General features: G+C 44.0%; 1 protein-coding gene across 1 annotated transcript in view; it reads left to right on the plus strand.

Annotated features, from left to right (window-relative positions):
* Nucleotides 1-25,420, plus strand: part of ddah1 (dimethylarginine dimethylaminohydrolase 1) — an 84,457-nt gene extending 59,037 nt beyond the window's left edge. Inside the window, exons 4-6 of the mRNA XM_079740000.1 lie at nucleotides 2,728-2,847; nucleotides 22,004-22,147; nucleotides 23,703-25,420. Coding sequence (XP_079596126.1) covers nucleotides 2,728-2,847; nucleotides 22,004-22,147; nucleotides 23,703-23,819 — 381 coding nt within the window. The 3' untranslated portion in view covers nucleotides 23,820-25,420. The remainder of the gene's footprint in view (nucleotides 1-2,727; nucleotides 2,848-22,003; nucleotides 22,148-23,702) is intronic.
* The last annotated feature ends 442 nt before the right edge of the window (nucleotides 25,421-25,862 follow it).

Here is a 25,862-nt window from a genome sequence, read left to right on the forward strand (position 1 = left end):
CAAAACTAAGTTTTTGCAGCTTTGATGTATAGCCATTAGTGAGTTTCTGTTGTATTTTCGGTTCGAGTGTTTCAAGTGAAAAAAGTAGGATAGTCAGGTAAATGAACACTAATTCGCAAAAACTGGAGAGATGCCAAGCCGCGCGTTGTGCACGCGGGATCTGGATCCCGCCTACGTCTGTTCATAGCGCATGGATGCACTTTGAACCAATAAGTAGGAGCCCTGGCTGTGGAGTAACCTGGAGGGAGGGGTTATCCCCTCAAGTCTAGGCTACGAGAACCAACGAACCCGCTAAGTTGTATGACTCGTTTCCACCGAGCGGTGCTCTACTGTTCGTTGTGGTAAAGTGCGGCTCTGTTCACTTATATTGGCGTTTCCGTAGCCCGTGGCCAAGTTATGGAGCCTGTGGCTGGGCTGCGGAGCCCGCGTCCGGGCAGGGTTACCCGAGATGTTCCCAAGCCAATATAGTGCAAGGGGTCATGTAGAACCTGATAATGTAATAAATTCCCGATAATGTAATAACCCCAATAATATTTACGACGATTATTCAACTTTTGACCCATTTATCAGTTTTTCACAAACAAGGTATCTTTGGAACCCTTGGGCCAAGCCGAGTTCAACATGTCCTATGACAACATTTTCCGCCACATTGGATTTTCCGCCATGTTGGATTTGATCAAAAACCTTTAAAAGGCCAAAGTAATGGGTGGTCTGCTGTTAAATTGTTACAATATTGGGAAATTATTACATTATAAGGTTCTGAGAAATTAAGGCTAACCTGATAATGTAATAACCTCCCGTTAATGTTACATGTCATTACATTATTGGTAAAGAGGTATTACATTATTGGGAAATGCAATTTATTACATTGTCAGGTTTTATTACATTTTCAATGGACTCAAGTTCAGATTTGTATTAAATTATTGAGGTTATTACATTATCTGGAATTTATTACATTATCAGGTTCTACAGGCCATCATATGAAAATCTACGGCAATGTTTCAAATCTGACACATTGTCGTGCTGTGCTTGGATTTCATTAGATTCTATGATTCCTAGACTTTGCATTTCTATTATTTCATCATTTTTTGGATTATCCAAAGCAAAGTCAACTGGTTCACCACGGATGGTATATTTCCACTAGGGCTGCTCAATTATGGCCAAAATGATTATTACGATTATTTTGATCAATATTGATATCACCATTATTTACGACGATTATTCATTTGATTGACGTAAACATAACACTGCTTTAACATCTGGGATCCATTGTGCTACATTCCTGCTAATGTACAAATCTTTGCATACATAACACCAACTTAAATCAACAGGGCACAGATTTTAAAATGTTTAAATTGTAAAAGATGTCTGTTAAACTTGTGAATAAGGTGTTTATTCATGTGACCTCATAGAAGCAAAGTAAAAATGATTCCACTTTATTCATTGTACCCATATGATGAGTTGAGTGTAAACAAGGCCTGGAACAAGGCCTGGAGGTTCAGCATTTCAACAGGCTGTCATTATCATTCGGAAGGTTCAATATGTATGAAACTAGTTTTACATGCACCATTTTTCATGTTCAACAACTCTCAAATTGCAACCCATATGGTCTGACCATTTTTACTTAATGCAATGGCTAAAACTTGACCAAACATCCACAGATAAACTGCTTTGGTGCCGAAAGAGGTAAAAGCTGCAAACTCATCACAAATGTTAGCCCATACCCATTAGGCAACCACCATACTCATACATCATACAGTCATACAGTAGGACATGGTTGCTTGCAATATATTTATCTTTTGTTTTGTTTTAAACATCTTAGTTTTCTATGATTTTCAACATCTTCAAATTTTTGCTGCTGTTACTAAAATAATAGCATAATTCAGTTAAATCTATAAATCCAATGTTTTTCCACTTTCACCAACCTTTTTTTGAACATTCTAATCTGCTCTGAACTCAAGTCCCGTATAAGGCCCTCTGAGGATTTGAGGTCATTGCTGTTATCAATTTGCACCACAAATCTAGATTCTGCAGTTTACTTTAATATCATATGAAGGGATAATTTAATAGTCAGCAATGTTTAGAGCTCTGCTATGAAATACAGATGTTGAGTGGTTGATATGTCTGAATGAACATTTCCTGAGCTCTTTAGCCTGGTGCGGCTGGAATGCAAAAGCAATGGGCTTGAATAGCTCTTATGCTGCTTGGCTTCTGCTTCTAGTTTTGGATGTAATTGAACAGAGGATTGTGATTCCGGACACTGCAATGATAGCCACTTGGGATCACAGTGTTCAAGATATGTATGCTTTGATGCACAAAATAGCTTCCGTATTGGTCGTGAAAATTGTGTTTAAATAAATGGCAATCAAAAGATATATTGTACAACTGCTTAAATTATTATTCAAGTTATAACAGTTACCAACAACAGAAAAATAGCAATTTCTTTTTGGTTTTTGATTTGAACTGAAAATTCAACTAAATTACCTTGCTAAACCCAAGGGATTAATAACTTCATGCACCAGAAAAAAATGGGCTAGTTTTTCTCCTGCAGGCCTGTTATGTATTTAAAGGTAACACAGCTTGTTTTATACCCCAGAATATGTTGATTTAAAATTAAATTATGACTTTTCCCATATGTCAAATATATAAAAAATAATGCATTCGTCTGGTGGCAACCTGCATAATCCTGAGATTTGAAACAAGAAACAAAATTGGCATGCTCTGCAGGACTATGCTGTGTCCACCGTGCCAGTGCTGGAGGGGTTGCACCTCAAGAGCTTCTGCAGCATGGGGGGGCCAGGACTCATCATCATCGGCTCCAGTGAACTAGCCCAAAAAACCCTCAAGGTAAGTCAACCTGAGTGTGTGGGTTGTCTTTCGTATCCAAGACCAAAGACCAAAGGTGATGCCATTTAAAATGCATCATGTTCTGAAATCATTCACTAACATCCTTTCCACAATATCAAACAGAATGGTAAAAGTAACACTTAAAAGAACAACAAGAACATTATTTCACAACTATTTGCATGGGCTGTAAGCCTAACATTGCAGCTTTGATGTATATCCATTAGTGAGTTTCTGTAGTATTTTCGGTTTGAATGATTCGAGTGAAAAAAGTAGGATAGTCAGGTAAATAAACGCTAATTCGCAAAAACTGGAGAGACGGCAAGCCGCGCGTTGTGCATGCGGGGTCTGAATCCCGCCTACGTCTGTTCATCTGGTCTGGTTCATAGCGCATGGATGCACTATAAACCACGCGTCCGGGTAGCCCTGCCCGGACGCGGGCTCCGCAGCCCAGCCACAGGCTCCTTAACTCGGCCACGGGCTACGGAAACGCCGATATAAGCGAACAGAGCCGCACTTTACCACAACGAACAGTAGCGCACCGCTCGGCGGAAACGAGTCATACGACTTAGCGGGTTCGTTGGTTCTCGTAACCTAGATGTGAGAGGATAACCCCTCCCTCCAGGCTGCTCCACAGCCAGGGCTCCTGCTTATTGGTTCATAGTGCATCCATGCACTATGAACAGATGTAGGCGGGATCAAGATCCCTTAGCTAGTCACACCCACTCAGAGGAGGACTTTCCTCCTCTCTCCCATTGAACCCCATGTTATTCACTGGCTGCCAAAACTTTAGGGGAAGTTAATGGGAGTCAATGGAGGCTGAGGGAGGAACGTCCTCCCTGAAGTTATGTCAATAGGCGATAGGGGGTGCTAATGTCCCTTTACCCAGGGAAATGAACATTACATATACGAAGGCATTAAAGAAGTCATATTTAAGGGCATTAATTCATTAGTAGTCTGGGCAATCTACATTTTTTATTCTCAACAATGTTAAGGAGGATCTTTCTCCCTCTCCTCACTGGAGAAGCCTCCAGATGCATACGTACTAGTATTTGGATAGTTTTGTTTTTAATCTAACGATTTTTATATATTTTACTAATTCCTTTGCATACCACTTGATAGCGCATCACGTACCACCAGTGGTACGCGTACCATAGTTTGAGAACCACAGTTCTAGGATATCTTATAAAATCGTAGAATATGATTGTTTTTCATTATTAATCCTCTTCGTCCCAGGTGGGACATAAGGCCTCGACAATCTGCCTCTATCGGGACCTGTCTTGCGCTGCATGCTGTGCCTCGCCCCATGTTAGATTAATCTCCTTCAGCTCAGCGGTCACAGTTCGTCGCCAGGTTGTTTTTGGTCGACCTTGACTCCTTTTCCCAGTTGGGGTCCATCTCAGTGCGACCTTTGGGATACGATCCTGGTCCAACCTGAGTAAATGTCCCAACCATCGTAATCAGCGACATTGGATTTCCGAAACAACAGGAGTGCACTTGGTCTTCCTGTGCAGTTCTTTGTTGGAGATCTTCTCAGGCCAGAAGATGTGGAAGATTTTCTGGAGAGATTTATTGTGGAAGGCATCGATCCTTTTCATGTCTTGCATCACTCGCCAGTAGGGGTGCAACGGATCACAAAACTCACGGTTCGGATCGGGTCACGGTTTTTGAGTCACGGATCGGATCATTTTCGCATCAACAACGAAAAAGATAACAAGACAAATGTGACTTAGCTTTCAATTGCTTTTTGTTTTATTTTCAACATTCAACAGTGAACAACAGGCTGGAAAATACTCTCTCGCTTGGAACTCAACATTCAACAGTGAATAACAGGCTGTACAAAATAAAGTGCATGAACAAACTAAAGTGCACAGAGAAGCACAGCGGACCTGGATTTATAACTTTAAATTCTTTTTCAAAAAGATGAGGATGTCTGCATTGCCTGGGGAGAGTGTAGACCTTTTTGCAGTCACTATGTCCCCTGCAGTGGAAAATACTCTCTCGCTGGGAACTGAAGTGCCAGGCACAGCAAGGTAATGTCTAGCCATCATGGCAACATGAGGGTATTTGCCCTCGTTGGTCTTCCACCAATTCAGTGGATCACCATCAACCGGAATGCCACTTGCTGCTCGGTAGTATGCCACTTCCTCTTCAATAGCATCAAGAAACGGCTTCTTGCCTGTGTCCTCCTTGCCTGCAAAGGTCTTCCCGAAAAGCGCCTCCATGGCTGACTTCTTTTGTGGAGGAGATGTCCCTGCGCCTCCTCCTGTCGGCTCAGTGGCTTGACCCTGGAAGAAACAATTATTTGATGTTAAAATCTTTTTTTTCAGTTTTCACAGAACTATTATTGCAGCAATAACATTATTATTATTAATTTCAATTAAAAGACGTACAATTCTTATAGCAAAATAACTAAGACTGAACTGCAGTATATTTAAGTGGCCTAAGTCACTCGTATTTTAAATTGTTTTTACCTCTTCATGTTCTTCAGTGCCCAACTGGCCCACAATCTCAGTGGTGAGATCGTTGTATGTTCTCTGGCGCAGGGCAGGATCTAGGTGAGACAGGGACTTGAATCTTGGGTCCAGTGCAGTCGATCTATGTAGATAGTTCTGTAGATCGGGGGGATCAGTGTATCTGCGGTTCAGGTCTGCTTTAATAGCAGCTTTGACATCCCGGCTGATGGTGCTGTCTCCCTCACATGGGTCCATGGATTGTATAATCTTTGTTTTTAGGGGTAGGACCATTGATACAGATGGAGCAGATTCAGTGCTTAATAGGGTTGTAACCATTTTGAGTGGTTTGAGCACCTGGAGGACCTCCTCTGCCACTTTCACATCATCATCAGACAAGGTGACAATGTCTCTGATATTTTTTTTCAGAGCCTTGTCAGTCAGTGCAGAGTATATAGCTGCCTGCTGCTCAAGATAGCGCTCCAACATGTCATACGTGGAGTTCCACCTTGTTGGGACATCCTGTATCAGCTTGTGAGTAGGCAGATGTAGCATTTCCTGCTTTGTTTTAAGCACATGAGCTGCTGTTGTGCTGCGGTGGAAAAATGAAACCACCTTTCTGATCCTCCCAAGCAGTCTGTCCATCTTGTGTGATGCTATTCCCCTTTGGGATGCTAAATTAATCACGTGGGCAAAGCACCCTATCTGTGGCCCCAGTCCAGCTTCCTTCACTGCACTTACTTGGTTTTTGGCATTATCTGTGGTGACTGGGATGTTGTTTTTTGGCCTCTCTATTTTCCACTCTGCTACTGCTTCTGTCAGTACCTGCGCCAGATTTGTGCCGGTGTGGCTCTCGTAGAGTGGGCGTGTCTGCAGCACTGGGCTCTTTATCTCCCACTCCGGTGTTATGTAGTGCGCAGTCACCGTCACGTAACTTTCAGTGGCTCTAGAGGTCCACCCGTCTGTAGTGAGGGCAACGGAGGATGCCTTGGATAATTCATCCACAATAATCTTTTTTTGTTCCTCATAAAGTTCGGGAACGATCTTGGTTGTAAAGTGGGTGCGCGAGGGTATTTCGTACCGTGGCTCAAGCACCTTAATCATGTTTTTAAAGCCTTTATTCTCCACAACGGAGTATGGCCTCATGTCTGCCGCTATAAACACCCCGATCGATTTGGTGATGGCTTTTGCCCGGTCGGGGCTCGCAGGAAAGCACTGCTTAAATGCATCGGGGAGAAGCAGTTGCAGTGCATTTTTTCTTTTTCCTCCAGTTACTCCCGACACATCGGGATGATGTCTCCTCACGTGGCTGGCCATGCTCGAGGTGTTGCCGTGGTCGTATGGCATTCTGGGGCCACAATGCCGACACACCGTGGCCATTTTGTCCACCACCCTTATTCCGTTTTCATTATAGTGCACAGGGAAGCCAAAGTGCTCCCATACAGCTGATTTAAATGATGCAGGCCTCTCCAACTCCTCCGCTCCGCCGCTCGCCATGCTGCCACGCTAAATGTTCAGTAAGCATGTGCCGATCTCGTCTTCTTCTTCTTCTTGGTGTTTTACGGCGGTTGGCAATTGGCATCCACATGTTGGTGCAAAATATCCAAACACTCACTCATTCACACTTTCTTGTTACTCTATATCCTATCATATAAACCTGTTTCTCTCAAAAAATCAAACAATGCTTTTATATATTTCCTCTTCCTTAAACTTAAACATTTTCCAAAGTATACACCTGCATTCCCAATGCGCCGATCACGTGAACGCGCAACTATTATTTGTCAGCTGACCCACGGATCACGTGCGTCCCGCCCCGTGAGTGTTGATCGGGACGGATCACGGGAAATCCGTGATCCGTTGCACCACTACTCGCCAGCATTCCGAGCTGTACAACAGCACAGATTTCACATCGCTGTTACACAGTCGGATCTTTGTTTTGAGGCTGTACTGCTTTGACTTCCATATAAGAGGAAGCCTTGCAAAAACACAGTGGGCCTTCCCTAGCCTTGCTCTGATGTCCTTTGATGTTGAGTTGTCTTTGCTGACAAGACTTCCCAGGTAGGTGAACTCTTCGACATTGTCGAGGGTTTCTTCATCCACTGTGATTGGCGCATCTGGAGTGGCATTTATGCAGATCATTTGTGTTTTTGTGATGTTGATGTTCAAACCTGTTTGTTTTGCATACCGGTTAAGTCTGTCAGTCTTCTCCTGCAGGTGAGTGTATTTAGAGGAGAGAACAGAAAGGTCATCTGCAAAGTCTTGGTCTTCGAGTTGGGAGAACAAAGTCCACTGAATGCCCCTGGGTTTATCGGCCGTTGTCTTCCTTATTACCCAGTCGATGGCCATCAGGAAGAGGATGGTACACCCCTGTCGCACACCTGACTCTACGGTGAACCAGTTCGATGGTATTCCATTGACAATGACACTGCACTCGAAGCGGCGATAGAACAGCCCCATTAGTGTGACCATTTTTGGAGGAATTCCATATGCTCTCACGATCTTCCATAGGGTGCCGTGGTGAAGGCTGTCAAAGGCTTTCCAGAAGTCTATGAAGTTGATGTGCAGTGGGGCATTCCATTCTACACACTTTCGATGATTTTCTTCAGAGCAAAGATCTGGGGTCTCATTTATAAAACTGTGCGTGGGATCGTTACTAAAAGTGTACGTACGCCCAAAAGCCAATTTTTGCGTGCGCCAAAAAATATTCAGACTTATAAAACTCTGCGTACACACACCTCTAAGCAATCTTTGCTTTATAAATCACAGAGTGCCTACAAGTTTGCGCAGCTGAATCAGCTTCACGTTCCGCCCTGTACACGCCCCTTTTTAACCATCAATGGTCAATGCAAACAACCTCATGAATGCGATCTGCATATAAAACAGACTCAGATGCAAGTATTATGTCTTGTCGGAAACAATGGCAGATGGACTGAGAAAAGCAAAAAAGCGAAATTTCACGGAGGTTGAAGTGGAGACACTTGTGGGTGAGGTGGAGGCCCGAAAAGTAGTTTTGTTCGGTGGTCACGGGATTGGGATCACTAACAACAAAAAGCAGAGTGAGTGGCAACATGTTGCTGCAGCAGTGAACTCTGTCAGTGGCACGGAGCGCACAGTCCCAGAATTAAAAAAGAAGTAGTCTGACATAAAGGTACATATTTTTATGTACCAATAAATCGGTCCCTGAAGACCCTCTCCCTCCAAATCCTGCCATTTGCATGGTCCTCCAGCAGTGCCAGCAGTGCCATGGTGCAGCATTACGCACGGGGCTCACCGCTGTATTTATTGGGTTACGGTAATAAGACTGAGAACACCTTGGATAATCAGTTTGTAATCACCCACGTAAAATGTTCTTGAACATAACCCCTTTTTAAGGCCTGATTTGTCATGAAAAGCATCAAGAGGAACGGACAATAATATAACGATTGTGATGAGGAGTATGTGGCTTGGTTTTCCACACTTGGGATTTAATTGACATTTGATTATGTGTTTACAGTGTCACATAAAAATATTATGTTATTGACACATGTTGACAGATGCTTTATTCCATCAGTGGAAATTATTGAGTGACGGACGTCAGTGGACATTATTGAGTGATGGGATTAAATATAGAGAATTTTGATTTTGAATTTTCATTTACATTCTAAGGAGATGTTTCTGGAGTGATAAATGAGAAATAACGAAGTTGACTTAAATTATTCTGATTACATAGATTTAACTCATTATACGGGTTGAAATTAAACTTATGAAGGGCGATGATAAAACATAATCGTTCTTCTCACTCTACATTTCTTCAGTCTGACTTCAGTTCACCACCACACCGTCTGTGTCGCCAATTCTCCTTTTCCTCCAAACCATGCGTACGCATGGGTCAGAGTTTGCTTAGGGCTGCGCACGGTCTCCCATCAAGTAAGTTTTTTGATCACAACCTTGGCGTGGAAAGACACGTACACCACTTTTAGCCCCGTTTTGTGCGTACGCAACGGATATAAATGAGACCCCTGATCTGTGCAGCCCCTCTCTCTCCTAAAACCAGCCTGCTCCTGTCTAAGGTTTTTGTCAACAACAGACTCAATTCTGCCGAGTAGAATCATATTAAAGACTTTTGATGATATCGACAGCAGCGTGATCCCCCTCCAGTTGTGACAGTTTTGGAGGTTTCCTTTGCGTTTGGCGGAAAATTTAATGTTGGCTTATCAATAGTGACAAAATACAGTTTTTGCATTTGCAGTACTGCAAAATACAGTACTGATTTAGCGCATATCGCGTTTTGGAACCAAACCCCTAGCTTGAACGGGTTACAAAAGGTAGCTTGCACATAGCGTAAATATATACTGGTTTCATGTTAATCAGCATTTGTATGTCATTTCACTCTGGTTACAAACACCCTGGTTACAAACACCCCAACAACATCCTGATTAAAGGATGTCTTCTCAGGCTTACAAAAAGTCTATCACTGACACAACCTGGCACAAAAGAAAGATGGACCTAGTCCACATAGTCAACTTGAAAGTTACCTTACATAAAAGGTTCAGGAAAGAAAGGTAGATCGAAATCTCTATATTTCCCTTAGTTTAATGTGACGCCTTGTACGTCACACAAACTTTGGTCCAAAATACTTAGTCCATAGACATTTTGAATTGACTAATTCATTACAATTTATTATTTATTACCATCAATGTATTACCATGTTACCAACGAATTGGTCTGTAACCTTGTACATCTAATTATAATAATCATTAGGTCAACATTTCATGAATACAAATCGAGGTGCATTTTCTGTTAATGTCAAGTTGTCATGACAGGGACATGCTCTGGTAATGCCATCCTGGTGAAGTTGTCATTATAAAGACATCCCAAACAAATTTAATGTTAGCTTGACATGGCCAAGACAACTTCTGGTAATGTCACTGATTAATGTCAAATTGTCATAATCAAGACAACCCAATCCTTGTCATAACAAAAACCGAATGACACTTAATGTCAGAAGTCATAAACGTTTATGACATGTTCATAAGTGTCATGTCACTCTTATGTAGATACCTTCAAATAAAGTGTTACCGTTTCTAGTAACACATAATCCAATAATATGATTCAAATTAAAAATAACTAAATTTAGCAGCTAGGAGAACCGGCAGCCAAAACATGCCAGCATGCACTCAATTCCGGAGCTGTAAACAACATTAAACCGTTCCCACGGCGGCCATTTCATAACTCAGTTACTTGCCCAACTGAGTTTGTTGTCTCTTTTACACTTTTTAGTACAGCTTGTGTTATATGTTTCATTCATAACGTCAGTATAAAAACTTACAATTCAGAGAATATGTAATAAATAAAAAATATATTTTTTTAGATAAAATGTAGATTTATTTGGTGAAATGCAGTTTTGTGTTCGACCACTGGGTGGAGCATTGGTTTTGTTGAAAGCATATAGGTAATCACCTGGCACGGCCAGGTGTGTGTAATTTGGGGAAAGCGAACGGTTTTGTACCATGTCAGGGTGTCAGTGATATTTGTTTGCTCTGTACCAAACTGATTGAAATGAATTAACTTACCTGAAATGGACATATAAACAAACTGGAATATGTGCTACGGTGAGCATGCACCGACAACACCATTAATTGGGACACAGCACTCAAAGAGATTGGAGGTATTGGACATTGATTATTGGCACCAAAGATCACGCTTTCGGCCGACCTCTCCCACTTCGCACCACACACAGGCCTAATGTAGAGCCGGTTAAAGGACTCAACACAATGATTATCTTTCCAGTAAATATTTAGCTATAGCACAGGGGTCAGCAACCCTAGGCACGCGTGCCACCACTGGCACGGGGCAGCATAATCATTGGCACACTTAAATTTTTTGTTTTTATTTTTTTTAAATAAACTTTTTTTATTTTTCTTTTATTATTATTATTAAAAAAAATCACACCACAATGCGGCAGTATAATCATTACTACAGATTTTTTTTGCACTTTATTCCGTTTTGGGCATTTCCTCCCAGTGCAAATATGTTTAAATTAGTTACAGAAACTAGTGTTCTGAAATGGGATCAATTAATAGTTTTTAAACCTATGTTGTGAGTAATAGAGAAGAAAATATTTAAAATATTGTTGCAAGTGGCCTTTATGAATCGCCTTCACATGGTTTTGCAAAGCTGTACATGTGGATGGTTCCAACATTCTCATATATTCTCGTTTTTTACATTTCTCACAGTGCAAATATGTTTTTGAATGAGTTTCTGAAAATGGTGTTTTAAGATGGGACATATGTAATTATTTACATTGACATTTACATTTAGGGCATTTAGCAGACGCTTTTATCCAAAGCGACTTACAATAAGTGCATTTGTTACAATAAGTACATTTGTCATAAGAAGTGAAACAATATATCGCTGTCGGTACAGTAAAGTTGTTCATAGAACCAAGTGCAAGTATTACAATCACTAGGCTAACCCATTCCCCGTGTAAAGCAACGATAGCAGCTACTGTAGATGCTACACAATTAAGTACCTTCAATAAGTGCAATGTGCAAGTGCCAGGACGTACAACATTCAATGGTGGCTGTGCATTGGTTTCTATGCAGAGTCGAGGTGAACTCTGAACAGGTGAGTTTTGAGTCTTTTGCGGAAGCTGGTGAGCGACTCTGCAATCCTGACATTAGCAGGGAGTTCGTTCCACCACTGAGGTCCCAAAACAGAGAAACGTTGTGACTTCGCTGATCGACCTTTGCTTGCTCTTAGCGATGGCGGTACCAGACGTCCAGCTGAGGTAGTTGAGCGGAGGGATCGAGCTGGGGTGTGTGGCTTTACTAATGCTTGGAGGTAGGCAGGGGCAGTTCTATCGACTGCCTTGTATGCCAGTACCCTCATCTTGAATCTGATGCGAGCTATTACAGGGAGCCAGTGGAGGTCTCGGAAGAGGGGGGTTACATGTGAGAACTTTGGTAGGTTGAACACGAGGCGCGCTGCCGCATTCTGGATGCGCTGCAAGGGTTTAATGGCAGAGGCAGGGAGTCCAGCCAGGAGCGAGTTGCAGTAGTCGAGGCGGGAGATGACCAGTGATTGGACTAGAAGCTGAGCTGCTTCCCTTGTGAGGAAGGGCCGGATCCTGTGGATGTTGTAAAGTGCAAATCTGCAGGATCGAAATCTGCAGCATCACCGCAGTGATGTTTGCGGTGCAGCATAACTGATTGTCCAACACTACACCAAGGTTTTTGGCAGTTGGAAAAGGAGATACAGTGATGTTCTCAACAGTGACCAGTAAGTCCATGTGTGGGCAATCTTTCCCTGGTATTAGCAGGAGCTCAGTCTTGTTGAGGTTAAGCCTCAGGTGATGGGCAGTTGTCCAGGTGCTGACTTCTGCCAGACATTCAGATATGCGTGTTGCAATCAGGGCTTTGTCAGATGAGGGAAAAGAGAGAAATAGCTGAGTGTCATCAGCATAGCAGTGATAGGAAAAGCCGTGGGATGTAATTACAGAGCCCAGAGATCTGGTGTAGAGGGAGAACAGGGCCCAGTACAGAGCCTTGAGGGACACCTGTATCAAGCGTGCAAGGTTTGGACAAGGAGCCATTCCATGTTACCTGATAAGTGTGATTCATCAGGTAGGATGTGAACCAGGAAAGGGCAGATTCAGCTATGCCAAGTTCGGCGAGAGTGGAGAGGAGGATCTGGTGGTTCACAGTGTCAAATGCTGCAGACAGGTCAAGGAGAATGAGAACCGATGAGAGGGACGAGGCTCTGGCCGCACGGAGGGACTCAGTCACCGCGAGGAGAGCCGTCTCAGTGGAGTGTGCTTTTTTGAAGCCTGACTGGTGAGGGTCAAGCAGGTTGTTAGATGAGAGATAGGAGGACAGTTGGTTAGCGACGGCACGTTCCAATGTTTTAGAGAGGAATGAAAGAAGAGATACCGGTCTGTAAATCTGGATGTCAGTGGTATCAAGGGTTGGTTTTTTGAGGAGATGCTTTATTCTGGCAGTCTTGAAAGACGTTGGAACAATGCCAGAAGTGAGGGAGGAGTTAATAAGTGCGGTGAGAAATGGCAGGATGTCGTTTGACACAGCCTGGAGGAGGGAGGAAGGGATAGCGTCCAGGGGGCAGGTGGTGGCATGGTTAGATGTTATAATTCTGTTGACCTCGTCTGAGGTGAGAGGGATGAATTGGGTAAAGGCAGAGGTGGGGGTGGGGGGAGGGAGGATAGTGGCAGTGATAAAAGAGGAGCTAATCTCCTTTACTTTCTGGGTAAAGTAGGTAACAAAGTCATCAGCAGTGAGGCAGGAAGGAGGAGGAGGGGAGGGAGGGTTGAGGAGGGAAGAGAACAAGGAAAACAGTTTCCTGGGGTTTGAGGCGGAGGAGTTAATTTTGGTCCGGTAGAAGGCAGATTTGGCTGTTGACACAGTGGAGGTGAAATCAGAGAGAAGAAAGAGATAGTGAGATAGATCATTAGGACAGTCTGATCTCTTCCATTTCCTCTCAGCTGCCCGCAACTCTGCTCTATTGGTCCGCAGAGATTCAGATAGCCAAGGAGGGGGGGGGGGGGGGTGAAGATTGCGCCGGTCTGGAGTGGAAGGGACAGAGGGAGTCCAAAGAGGAGGAGAGGGAGGATAGCAGAGTGTCAGAGGATTCCTCTGTGGATAGTTGAGAGAATTGTTCAATAGAAGGTAGTGAAGACAGAACAGTTGAGGCAAACGTAGAGGGAGAGAGAGTTTTGAGGTTGCGGCGGGTGGTGACAATGTGGGGACTAGAGAGGAGGGGGGGAGAGGACTTTAAGGGGAGAGAAAAAGCAACAAAGTGATGGTCAGACACGGGGAGTGGGGTAACAAAGAGAGCAGAGGTGCCACAGGACCTTGTGAATATCAGGTCAAGCTGGTTCCCTGCTCTGTGTGTGGGAGGAGAAGGGGATAGTGTTAAGTCAAAGGTGGCAAAAAAGTTGGTTAATTCAGGTGAGTGCAACTTCTCTGGCAGGATGTTAAAGTCACCAAGTATAACGAGTGGTGTGCCATTTTCAGGAAAGCAGCTGAGAAGGGCATCCATTTCGTCATAGAAGTCACGAAGGGGACCAGGGGGACGGTAGATTATTACAATGAAGAGCTTGATAGGAAGGGCGACAGTGACAGCGTGGAGTTCAAATGCAGATCTGGCCAAGTGTTCTAGTGGAAGGACCTGATAGGACCACATCGGAGAGATGAGGAGTCCGGTCCCTCCTCCTCGCCCCAAAGGTCTAGGGGTGTGTGAGAATGAGTAAACAGTGGAAAGGGAAGCAGGAGTGGCAGAGTTCTCTGGAGTGATCCAGGTCTCTGTCAGGGCCAGGAAATGGAGGGTATTGAGGGACGCGTAGGCCGAAATAGAGTCTGCCTTTTTGACCGCTGACTGGCAATTCCAGAGTCCTCCCATCACTTCAAGGTCAGTGGTGGCGAGGGTGGGTAAATGGCATAGATTGGATGGGTTACGACGCCGAGCAGAGGATCTATTGTGGCGTCGTCTATGAGTAGAGATTCTAACGATAATTGAAGTACGACACATAACTACAGTACAGTGGCCTCTAAGGTCTTCCTCGAGGCACTCCCACAGAGAGACTCCCTTAGTCTTTTTTTCCCGGGTCTTCGTTTACTAATTATAATTTGTAAGCCCATGTTGCAAATATAACAACCAAAAAAACATTTAAAATGTTGATGCATGATTGTGAACTATATGGAAATAGTACAATTCCAGGTCTTCTGGAAATGTTTTTGGTTGCTGTGTCATAATTCAGCTTAATTTTTAATATATTGTTGCTTAAGGCACACTCATTAACGAGAAAATGTAAAACTGGCACTGCAAGTTGAAAAGGTTGCTGACCACTGCTATAGCATGTCTGACTGGACACCCAGATGCTGCTCCATATAAACAGGCTTCCGGCACGGCCTGCCAGCGAGTGCTTCTTGCTGTTGGCGGGCCATACTTGCATAACTATTCACGGGGGCCAGAGGCTAACAAAAAGTGAGCCTTTCCAAAAAAATGTCTTCTCTGCCATGACACTATGACGAGAGGCATGTTGTGACGCACACGGCAATTCTACTTATAATAATGGAGAATATCCGCATGAACAAATAAATGAGCAGTTAGCAGAGCCAATGTATAGTATGAGATGAGCAGATGGCTGAGTTTGTAACATAAGGGAGACCTTGCCCGTTTCTTTGGTCAAACTTGTATATGTACTATTAGTGTAATTATTAAGAGTAAAACACAGTTCATTATTATGACGTTCTCAAATCGTTTACTTTACTTTCGCAAGGGTAAAAACTGCACTATAATGCATCACAAAAAACATCTTTCTAACCTTCTCTAATGTGCAGAGACTATCAGCACCTATATTTTCCTTATACACTTTTATTTGGATGGTGATCATTACAACTCATTACAGTTGGTGAAAATGCAGGATTTAATATACATCATTGACCCTAGTTTGTCATCTTCCAAGATTTTTGGCTGATATATAGGGCTGAACAATATGGGGAAATAATCTAATTGAGATTATTTTTTACCAATATTGTGATTGCGATTTAATATGCTTTTTTTTTAACTTTATTAAGTTCGTTATGTTCTGTTTTATTCACTAAAAAAGCAAATCATTCTTTAGTATGACCAACACAACATTGGAAGCAGTCAACATATAAACTGTAAATCTTTTTAGGCCAGGCCGATGTGTTGAGATTGATTGATGTAACATCTTTAATTAACTATTGAAATGTTAAATTAAAATAAATATAAATTTTACTGATCTCCAGTCAGTAACGGTAACAAATCACAAAAAAAGAAAAAAGAAAAACGTTTTTTTTTTCGTGTTTCACTCTACACTATAACTATAACTTCTTATTTTACGTGTGTGTGTGTGTGTATGTGTGTGTGTGTGTGGCCAAATGGGTAACAACTATGCCTCATTGTAGGCGTTAAAGCCTTCATAATGCCACATTGTACGCTGCTGTTATAAGTCGTCACACAGTTTGATGACATTGTGAATTAATGGGAGTTGTTGTCATTACCCATCCTGGTTGTAGACTATGTTGACAGTCTCTATGGTTACTGCTATGGCGTGCTGACGTCACAGGGACGCACGGCATGCTGGGGCGCGCTGGTGGTGATGGTCGTGGTTGTTGAACTGGGCTAATAAAGCTAGTGGGTGTAACACCGTTCGCTGTCTACACTCTTCCTCATTCATGCACATCTACATGGTGTCAGAAGTGAGCCGAATCTAATCTAAGATGGCACAAGGACTCCGCCGGATCGACCCGCTCGTCTTTAACGAGGAGATCGCTCACAACTGGGAGAAATTCAAGCGGGAATGGCATGTCTATAGCAACGCCGGGCTAGCGACGGCTAGTACAAAAGTGCAGGCCTACACGTTTCTCAACCTCGCTGGTCCGGAGGCATTGGATAAACTCGACACGTTTGATTTTGCGGCCGACGAGGATCGCGAGGACCCTGCCGTGCTGGTAAAGAAATTTGAGGAATTATGCCTGCCGGTAAAGAACATAATTATGGACAGACATGCATTCAACACGACTGACCAGAAACGGCATGAGTCAATCCAGTCATATGTTTCCACGTTGAAGGTCATGGCCAAGAAATGTGATTTTGGGACACTGCATGATGAACTGATTCGAGATCGTTTGGTCTGTGGTATTCACGGTGACGCTGTCCGTGCACAGCTTTTAAAGGAGAAGAAACTGACGCTAAATTCGGCCGTTGAGATCTGCATGCTACACGAACGATCTGAGAAGGGCAACAGGGAACTAAAAAAGGAAGCAGAGGTGTGCACAGTGCAATTCGACCCATGCACAAACTGTGGTGGCCAACACGCACCAGACCGAAACAAATGTCCAGCGCTCAACAAGTGCTGCAACACGTGTGGAAGAATGAACCACTTCTCTAGATGCTGCAGATCAGGCAAACCGTTTGCCCCAACAGGCCAGGGCAGGTTCCGTCCCCCGCTGCACGCAGAGGCAGATACACACACGTGAGTGAACTTGACACGCAGCCACTGCAGGAGCCAACTGATGTGTTTCACTGTGAGACTGTGGAAATGTTTTACTGTGAGAGCATAGACAAGCCAGAGGATGTGCGTGAACAAGATGAAAGGTTTGCTGAGCTGTCTGCATGCAGCACTGGCAGACAACTAACTGTGAAGATTGACACTGGGGCCAAATGCAACGTCATATCCAGGGCTCTTCTACAGTACATTGATCCTACTGCTCACGTCAATCTCAACAAAAGAGCAAATCTTGTAGCGTACGGAGGTCATATAATCCAGACTTGACACCAGACACTTGGTGCGGCAGACATGGTTTTTAGTTGCGGTTTGCTACGTTTCCAAGTTGTGGACAGAAACGTCAAACCACTGCTGGGTCTCAGGGACAGTAACAGGCTCGGCTATGTGATTTTTGGACCAGAGGTGCATGCCGTCCTCCAGCAGGAAGCGCCAGGGCTGACGGAGTACAAGGACCTATTCGACACCAGCGCCATTGGCAAGCTGCCAGTAGTGTATCACATGCGCCTGGATGACACCGTGCACCCCACTGTATGCGCTCCAAGACGGGTGCCACAGGCCATGAAGGACAAGATTGTGGCGGAACTGCATAGAATGACCCGACTCGGAGTCATCACACCGGTTCAGGAGCCCACTGAATGGGTTTCAGCCATGGTGGCTGCAAGCAAACGAGATGGGAGCATTAGACTGTGCATCGACCCCGTCAACCTCAACAAAGCCCTCCTAAGACCCTACCACCCATTGAAAACTGTGGAAGAGGTGATCGCTGACATGCCTGATGCCAAACTGTTCAGCATTCTGGATGCTAAGTGTGGTTTGTGGCAGGTGCCACTCAGCAAAGAATCCTCAAAACTCACCACCTTCATGACTCCTGTGGGCCGCTATGCCTTCCTACGGATGCCCTATGGCATCACCACGGGGAGTGAGGTTTTCCAGAGGTGCATGGAGCAGCTTTTCGAGGGACTGCCGTGTGCAATTGTGGTTGATGACATTTTGGTGTGGGGCAGCTCGAGAGAGGAGCATGATCTCCGTCTCCGCCAAGTCATGGACAGGATATGGGCTGTCAATCTCAGACTGAACCCTGAGAAGTGCCGTTTCAGGGTCACTGAGGTTGCATATGTCGGTCACCTGCTCACCGACCAGGGTGTGAAACCCGACCCTGCCAAGACCGCTGCCGTCCGCCTGATTCCCCCGCCGGAGGACAAAAACGGTCTTCAAAGGTTTCTAGGCATGACCAACTACTTGGCCAAATTTGTACCGGACTACAGCGAGGCCACAGCACCCCTGCGCGAGCTGTTGCGCCAAGATGTAGACTGGTGCTGGCTGGAGCTCCACACAGCGGCGTTCACAAAGCTCAAGGAACTTATCGCAGGTCCCCCAGTGCTGCAGTACTTTGATGTGCAACAACCTGTTGTGCTGTCAGCTGACGCCTCACAGCACGGACTGGGTGCTGTCTGCCTCCAAAACGACAGACCGGTAGCTTTCGCTTCAAGGGCCCTCACAGAGACTGAGTCGCGCTACGCTCAGATTGAAAAGGAGCTCCTTGCCCTTGTCTATGCTTGCACAAGATTCCATCACTACATATATGGACGGGCTGTGACTGTCGAGACTGACCATCAGCCGCTCATTACCATCCTAAAAAAGCCACTTCACACAGCCTCTGCGCGCCTCCAAAGGATGATGCTCCGCCTGCAGCGTTACAACCTCAACGTCATCTACAAGAGGGGCAGGGAGCTCTACGTCGCTGATGCTCTTTCCCGTGCACACTTGCCCTCTACTGACCAAGCTGAGGAAATGGAGGAGTACGAGGTTATGATGGTGGACGTCCTCTCCCCGGCGTCTCGCTGAGATCGTTTCTGCAGGCTGGCCCAATGCATTTAGGGAGGTGCCACGTGACCTGAGACCGTTCTACGCCATGAGGGAGGAACTCACGAGTGACGGTGGTTTGCTCCTCCGTGGACGGCTTTCGTCATTCCACACTCCCTCCAACATTACTACATGCAACAGCTGCACCAGGGCCACCCTGGTCTTGAGGCCACGAAGCGCAGGGCCAGGGAGACAATGTTCTGGCCGACCATCTACACTGACATTGAAAGAGAAGTTTCCAGGTGTGCCCCCTGCAATGCTCTCAAGCCACACCAGCCTAAGGAGCCCCTTCAACTGCATGACATCCCAGACCTACCGTGGTCCCTCACCGCAGCAGATGTTTTTGAGTGGGAGGGGAAGGAGCATCTTGTGCTTGTTGACTCCTACTCTGGCTGGTTCGAGATAGACCGGCTCCCGGGCACAACAAGTGCCACATTGGTGGCCAAGTTTAAATGCCACTTTGCTACTCACGGAGTACCACAGCAACTCATGACAGACAATGCTGCTTACTTTACAAGTAGGGAGTTCCGGGAATTTGCTCGCAAGTGGGACTTCTGTCATGTCACCAGCAGTCCACTGTACCCTCAGTCCAAAAATGCAATGGGCTTGCTGAGAGGGCTGTGCGCTCGGCAAAGCACCTGCTGGAGAAATGTGCACGAGGTGGAACGGACATAGATGCAGCTCTCCTCAGCCTACGCAACATGCCCAGGGACGGGTTGCCGTCGCCAGCTCAATGCCTGCTTTCTCGGCGCACCAGGGCTTTCATTCCTATGACCAAGGCCGTGGAGACACAGGTCCAGATGGCCCTGACACGGGCGAGACGGAGTGGAAAGGCCTACTACGACAAATCAGCTAGGCCACTGGCTCCACTGCGAGCTGGGCAGACAGTGAGAATGCAGACAAAGAGAGGACACGACAGGTTGGCAACAGTGCTAGGAACAGCACCACAACCAAATAGTTACCAGGTCAAGGCTGGAGATGCAACATATGTCAGGAACAGACGCCACCTACTCCAGACACCTGAGACCTATGTTCCTGACTCCATGGCAGGGGACCCGCCTGCTGTTGCTGCAATCGCACATCCACGAAGCCCACAACATGACAGTTTGGGACCAGAATTGTCACAGGGGCAGCAGCCTGTGATTTTTACCCGCTCAGGGAGAGCGTCGAGGCCCAGCTCTCGCTACAAGGACTTTGACACAGACCAGCTCTGTGATGTGCAGGCACACTGACATTTGACCCCCCCCCCTCATGTTATAGCCTGTTCTGGCTTTGTGGACTGTTGAACACTCTTTCTAAAAAAAAAAAAGAAAACGGGGAGGACAAACAGATATATGTTACATGTTCTGTATTAGATGCTTGGGGTTTCATTATATGCAAGTCTGCTATGTTCTATTATGTGCTATGTTCTATTATGCGCTATTTTATATTATCTGTTATTTCATATTATGTGCCTCGTTAGCATATAACTTAAGAAGGGGGATGTAGACTATGTTGACAGTCTCTATGGTTACTGCTACGGCGTGCTGACGTCACGGGGACGCACGGCATGCTGGGGCGCGCTGGTGGTGATGGTCGTGGTTGTTTAACTGGGCTAATAAAGCTAGTGGGCGTAACACCGTTCGCTGTCTACACTCTTCCTCATTCATGCACATCTACACTGGTATCACTTGATTTCGTGCTCATAGTCCCGAAAATGAATTGAATCTTGAATCTTGAATCTTGTTTCCCAGAGCACGATTGTCTGACTTTTCGTGCTACACAGAACGAAATGAAATCCCATGCATTTTGAATGGGAGCATTTCTCAGACTTTTTCGTTCCATACAGAATTACATTTAAACCCATGCATTTAGAATGGGAGCGTTTGTTAGACTTTTTTCGTGCTGGTCTGAACAACATTTAAAGCAATGCATTTCTAATTTGCTTCGACTTCAGAAAGGGGGGTCCGCGTAGATAGTACAATGCACCCTCTTGTTATGTACAGTTAAAACAACAAATGCAACAAAGGGTAAATGCCGTGTATTTTGGATACCGAGCCCCTCCACCCAGTCTCACACCGAAATGTAGTATAACTACGTTGGTCCACAGCAGATAAAGTAGTCTTTTTACAATAATGTCTCTAAAAAGGTGACATCCTTATGTTTTTTGTCGTTGCTATGTTGGTTGCTATGGACAGTGCTATTGCTGAAAACCAAACATGGCGGACATTCATTTGATTATCAGTGGAAAATGCAATATCAACGTTGTTTCAGCATTAAAATGCGTTTCCATAACAGTTCTAGTTAGAAATGTGCCTTTTCTTGTCCTAATCAATCAATCTTGTATATAATGTTTAGTTGAAAGACCAGTTTAGACGCCAAACAAGCATGAGAAATGCCACTGGTTGTGGCGTTTCTCATTATTGTTTTGTGGTTTTGAAGGACTATAATCAAGGTTTGCTATATTCTATTTAAGATGTAACCAAAATTACATACTTATTATGTAGAAAATAATTTATTAGAATGAGCTACATTTTTGTTCAGATACCCCCAACCCCCAGTTATCATATATATCCATATGCGCTTGTTTACGACCTATGGCAATCATTTCATTTTCTGTAACATGCACATATCCTGTATTTGAAATCCTGTATTTAAAATCTCTCTTCTCGCTTCTTTCTTCTCTCTGTTCTCTCTACCCCCCCCCCCCCACATCAGGGGCACATGCCCCACATGGTTATAACAAAAATAATTTGGTAGTTAGTTTGGTTGGCCGCTGGGGTCCTGGGGTCCATTAACCCCAGCTAGCTAACCATCACCGTTCTGTTGTATGCAGATTATGCAGCAGATGAGTGACCACCGCTATGACAAGCTGACTGTGCCCGACGACATTGCCGCCAACTGCATCTACATGAACCTGCCCGACAAGGGACACGTACTGCTTCACTGCACACCAGAGGAGTTTCCAGAGAGCTCCAAAGTAATCACACTCGCCTGCATACATGTCTATCATAACCGTTGACTCTCTAAAAATGTGAATTCTTATTACCAACCAATTACACAGATCGCTGCCTTATTGATTAATTTAATTAATTAAAACAAAGACTCTGTCTGACTGTATTAAAAGAGGAACGTGAGAAGGAGAGGAAACAGAAGAGACGAGAAAACAATAAAACATATTATGTTGTGAAGTGGTCCCACTTCCTAATTGTACTCCATGAACTTGACGTTTCTTGGCCCCAAAAGCCTCAATCTGAAACACTACCTAACTCCAGAGGAATCTGTTTAGATGGTCCCACTGGCCTTCATAATGCTGTATACCGTGTCACAGCGAGATTGAAGTCGGAGTTTAGAGTTTTGTGAGTGAAAAACGTCCGGAACTTGATGTCGGTAGGAAAATGCTGGTTCTCCTCTTGAGAGAGCCCACAGGGCTGACATAATGCTTTGTGAGTGTCTTTTGAGAAACACAGTACTAATTTAGACAATGTTGTAACAACATAAAAATACTGCATTCTTCAAAATAGTTGTACGAGAATGTACAACCTGACGTGTGAAGACACTAATCCATAACCTGACGTGTGAAGACACTAATCTACAACCTGATGTGTGAAGACACTAATCTACAAACTGACTCACGATCTTGATGGGCCAGGAGGACCTGGCCCATCAAGCACCTCTTAAGCACCTGTAACTGCAGATTTTGAATGCGTACACTAAAGTCACAGTAAATTTGAAGTCGTAAATATTTATTTTGCATGTGTACTCTAAAGTCACAAATGTGTAACAGTACATTTGAAGTCGTAAATATTTTTTCTATCATTGTAAACACAAAATAGGGTCTACGAGTTCACAAGTCAGTGAACTCGTAGGTGCACAAATCCTTTTGCTACAATCATTGCACTGCAGTTGGTGCAAAACACATTCGCACACCCGTCTTTCATAATCTGAGAACATGCCCAAAATGTGTGCATTCGTAAACCCAAATGTGAACTTATGCATCAGAAGTTTCACATCTTTGAAATATTTCCTCACAAATGAAATATATAGATGGCTATGTTCAATGAGCATTTTAATGAGCGAGCACAAGTCCATCGATACAACTGCTCCAATCTGCTGCTACGAGTCTCAGCTGTTGTTACACTGGGACTACACTGGGACCATCCAAGCATTTCATTGGTTACTGCTGCAATTTTGTCCCGCCCACGGACGCTCTGCCTCATACGGATACAAATCACTTTTGCTACACGTGTACCACCTAGACGTGTTGCAAAAAAACCCACAGCTGTGACTTGCAGGAGCAGATTCGAGCAGTTGTAATGATGGACTTGTGCTCGCTCATTAAAATGCTGAATCAACATAGCGTTCTATATCATTTTATTTGTGAGGAATTTTTCCACAGATGTACAACTTGGTGGTACATCAAAGCATGGTAAAATATCCAAAGTAAAATATATATTTTGCTGGAGTGAGAGACTTTGCCTCTCCAACTCCTCACTCATACAATTACTACAACTACCTGTTTTTGTGTCTTGCAGGCGTTTGAGAAGCTGAAAGACTACATTCTGATCCCGGTGTCCAACATGGAGAAGGGCAAAGTTGACGGGGCACTCACATGCTGCTCGGTGCTCATCAACAAGGAGGCCCACGTCTGAGCATACTTACTAAATCTCTCAAAGTTGGAAAATTGTTGCATCCAACGCCTAATCGAATTTCAGATTACAACCATAATCACTGTTAATAGATGAACTAATAAATAAATACAAAGTGATTAAGAAAATGGCCTGCAGGTGAAAAAACTTGATACTTCCCATAACACAACTGATATGAAGTACATTACTTTTGTTTCAATAACAAATGGTCCTACTCAAGGGTTTCCGCTCTTAAAGCTATCATCTACTATCTGGGAGAGCTAGCATGATTTGAAATGAGCTTCTCCTCAGAGTTCCATTTAACCCCTCCCCCCGGGACTTCCTCCCCCACCCCTCGGTACACAGCCGTGCCGAGGGGTGGGGGAGGAAGCCATATACCACCAAATGGTGGTATATGGCTTAAATACAACCCTTTGTAAGCCTAATAATGTGTTTGCATTGAAAATAACAGATATATCAACTTTCCTAATTTTTATGAGTGCAAAATGCTTTTCAGAGCGAGACAATCACTTTTTGACCAACAATGTGATTCTGACCTTAAAGGTCCCATGGCATGAAAATCTCACTTTATGAGGTTTACTAACAAAAATGAGTTCCCCTAGCCTTCCTATGGTCCCCCAATGGCTAAAACTTGTGCTCGGTGTAAAACGAGCACTGCTCGCCTTTGAAAAAACGGAGGCTCAAGCGGGCTGATTTGGAATGTGGTTCCATATGTCGTCAAAAAGGATCTAAGCTCCTCCCCTTCCTCTGACTTTCCCGCCCAGAGAATTGGGGCCGCCAATGAGACACAACTGTGCAAGCGCCACGTGTGTGTGTGATTACACACACTGTAAGTGAAAGTGTAAGTGCAAGTGATGCTGTTGGTGTTATGGCACATAACACGTCAGTTCTTTGACGTCTATTGTATTTCCACAACGAGACTGTAGTTGGGGTTATCTCAGCCATGGTTGAGAAGGAATTGGGGGAAAGGGACATTGGCTTTGACTCCCTGAAGTAAATGAACTGAGTTAGGACTTGCACTAAATTAGATTTGTGAAGTGAAGTCCATTAGTTTTGAGCAACCACCACTAGGAGGTGAGTACATTAGTTTTGACCACAATCAACATTTTAAGATCAGAATCACATTGTTGGTCAAAAAGTGATTCTCTCTCTGTGAAAAGCATTTAAAGCAAATAAAAATGAGGAAAGTTGTAACACGTTTCTTTCAATGCAAACGTGTTAGTTTTGAGCACAATCAACCTTTTAAGGTCAGAAACATTGTTGGTCCAAAAGTGATTCTCTCGCTCTGAAAAGCATTTTGCACACATAAAATTAAAACAGTTGCTATTTCTTTTCCTCTCAATGCAAACGTGTTACTGGGCTTACAAAGGGGTTGTATAAGCCATGTGCCAACATTTGGAAATGAAGTCCATTAGTTTTCAGCAACCACCATTTTGAAGTGAAATATGTTAATTTTGAGCACAATCAACGTTGTAAGGTCAGAATCAAATTGTTGGTCAAAAAGTGATTCTCTGTGAAAAGCATTTTTCAAAAATAAAAATTAGGAAAGTTGATATTTCTGTTCCTTTCAATTCAAACGTGTTATTATGCTTACAAAAGGGTTATTTAAGCATAAACCACCATTTGGGAGTGAATTCCATCAGTTTTGAGCAATATCAACATTGTAAGGTCAGAATCACATTGTTGGTCAAAAAGTGCTTCTCTCGCTCTGAAAAGCATTTTGCACACATAAAAACTAGAAAAGTGAATAGTTCTGTTCCTTTAAATGCAAACGTGTTATTATGCTTACAAAAGGGTTATTTAAGCATAAACCACCATTTGGAAGTGAATTCCATCAGTTTTGAGCAATATCAACATTGTAAGGTCAGAATCGCATTGTTGGTCAAAAAGTTCTTCTCTCGCTCTGAAAAGCATTTTGAACACATAAAAACTAGAAAAGTGAGTAGTTCTGTTTCTTTCAATGCAAACGTGTTTTTATGCTTACAAATGGGTTATTTAAGCATAAACCAACATTTGGAAGTGAATTCCATCAGTTTTGAGCAAAAT

The sequence above is a fragment of the Pollachius pollachius genome, assembly GCF_949987615.1.
Source record: "Pollachius pollachius genome assembly, chromosome: 7".
In the NCBI taxonomy this organism is placed as follows: domain Eukaryota; kingdom Metazoa; phylum Chordata; class Actinopteri; order Gadiformes; family Gadidae; genus Pollachius; species Pollachius pollachius.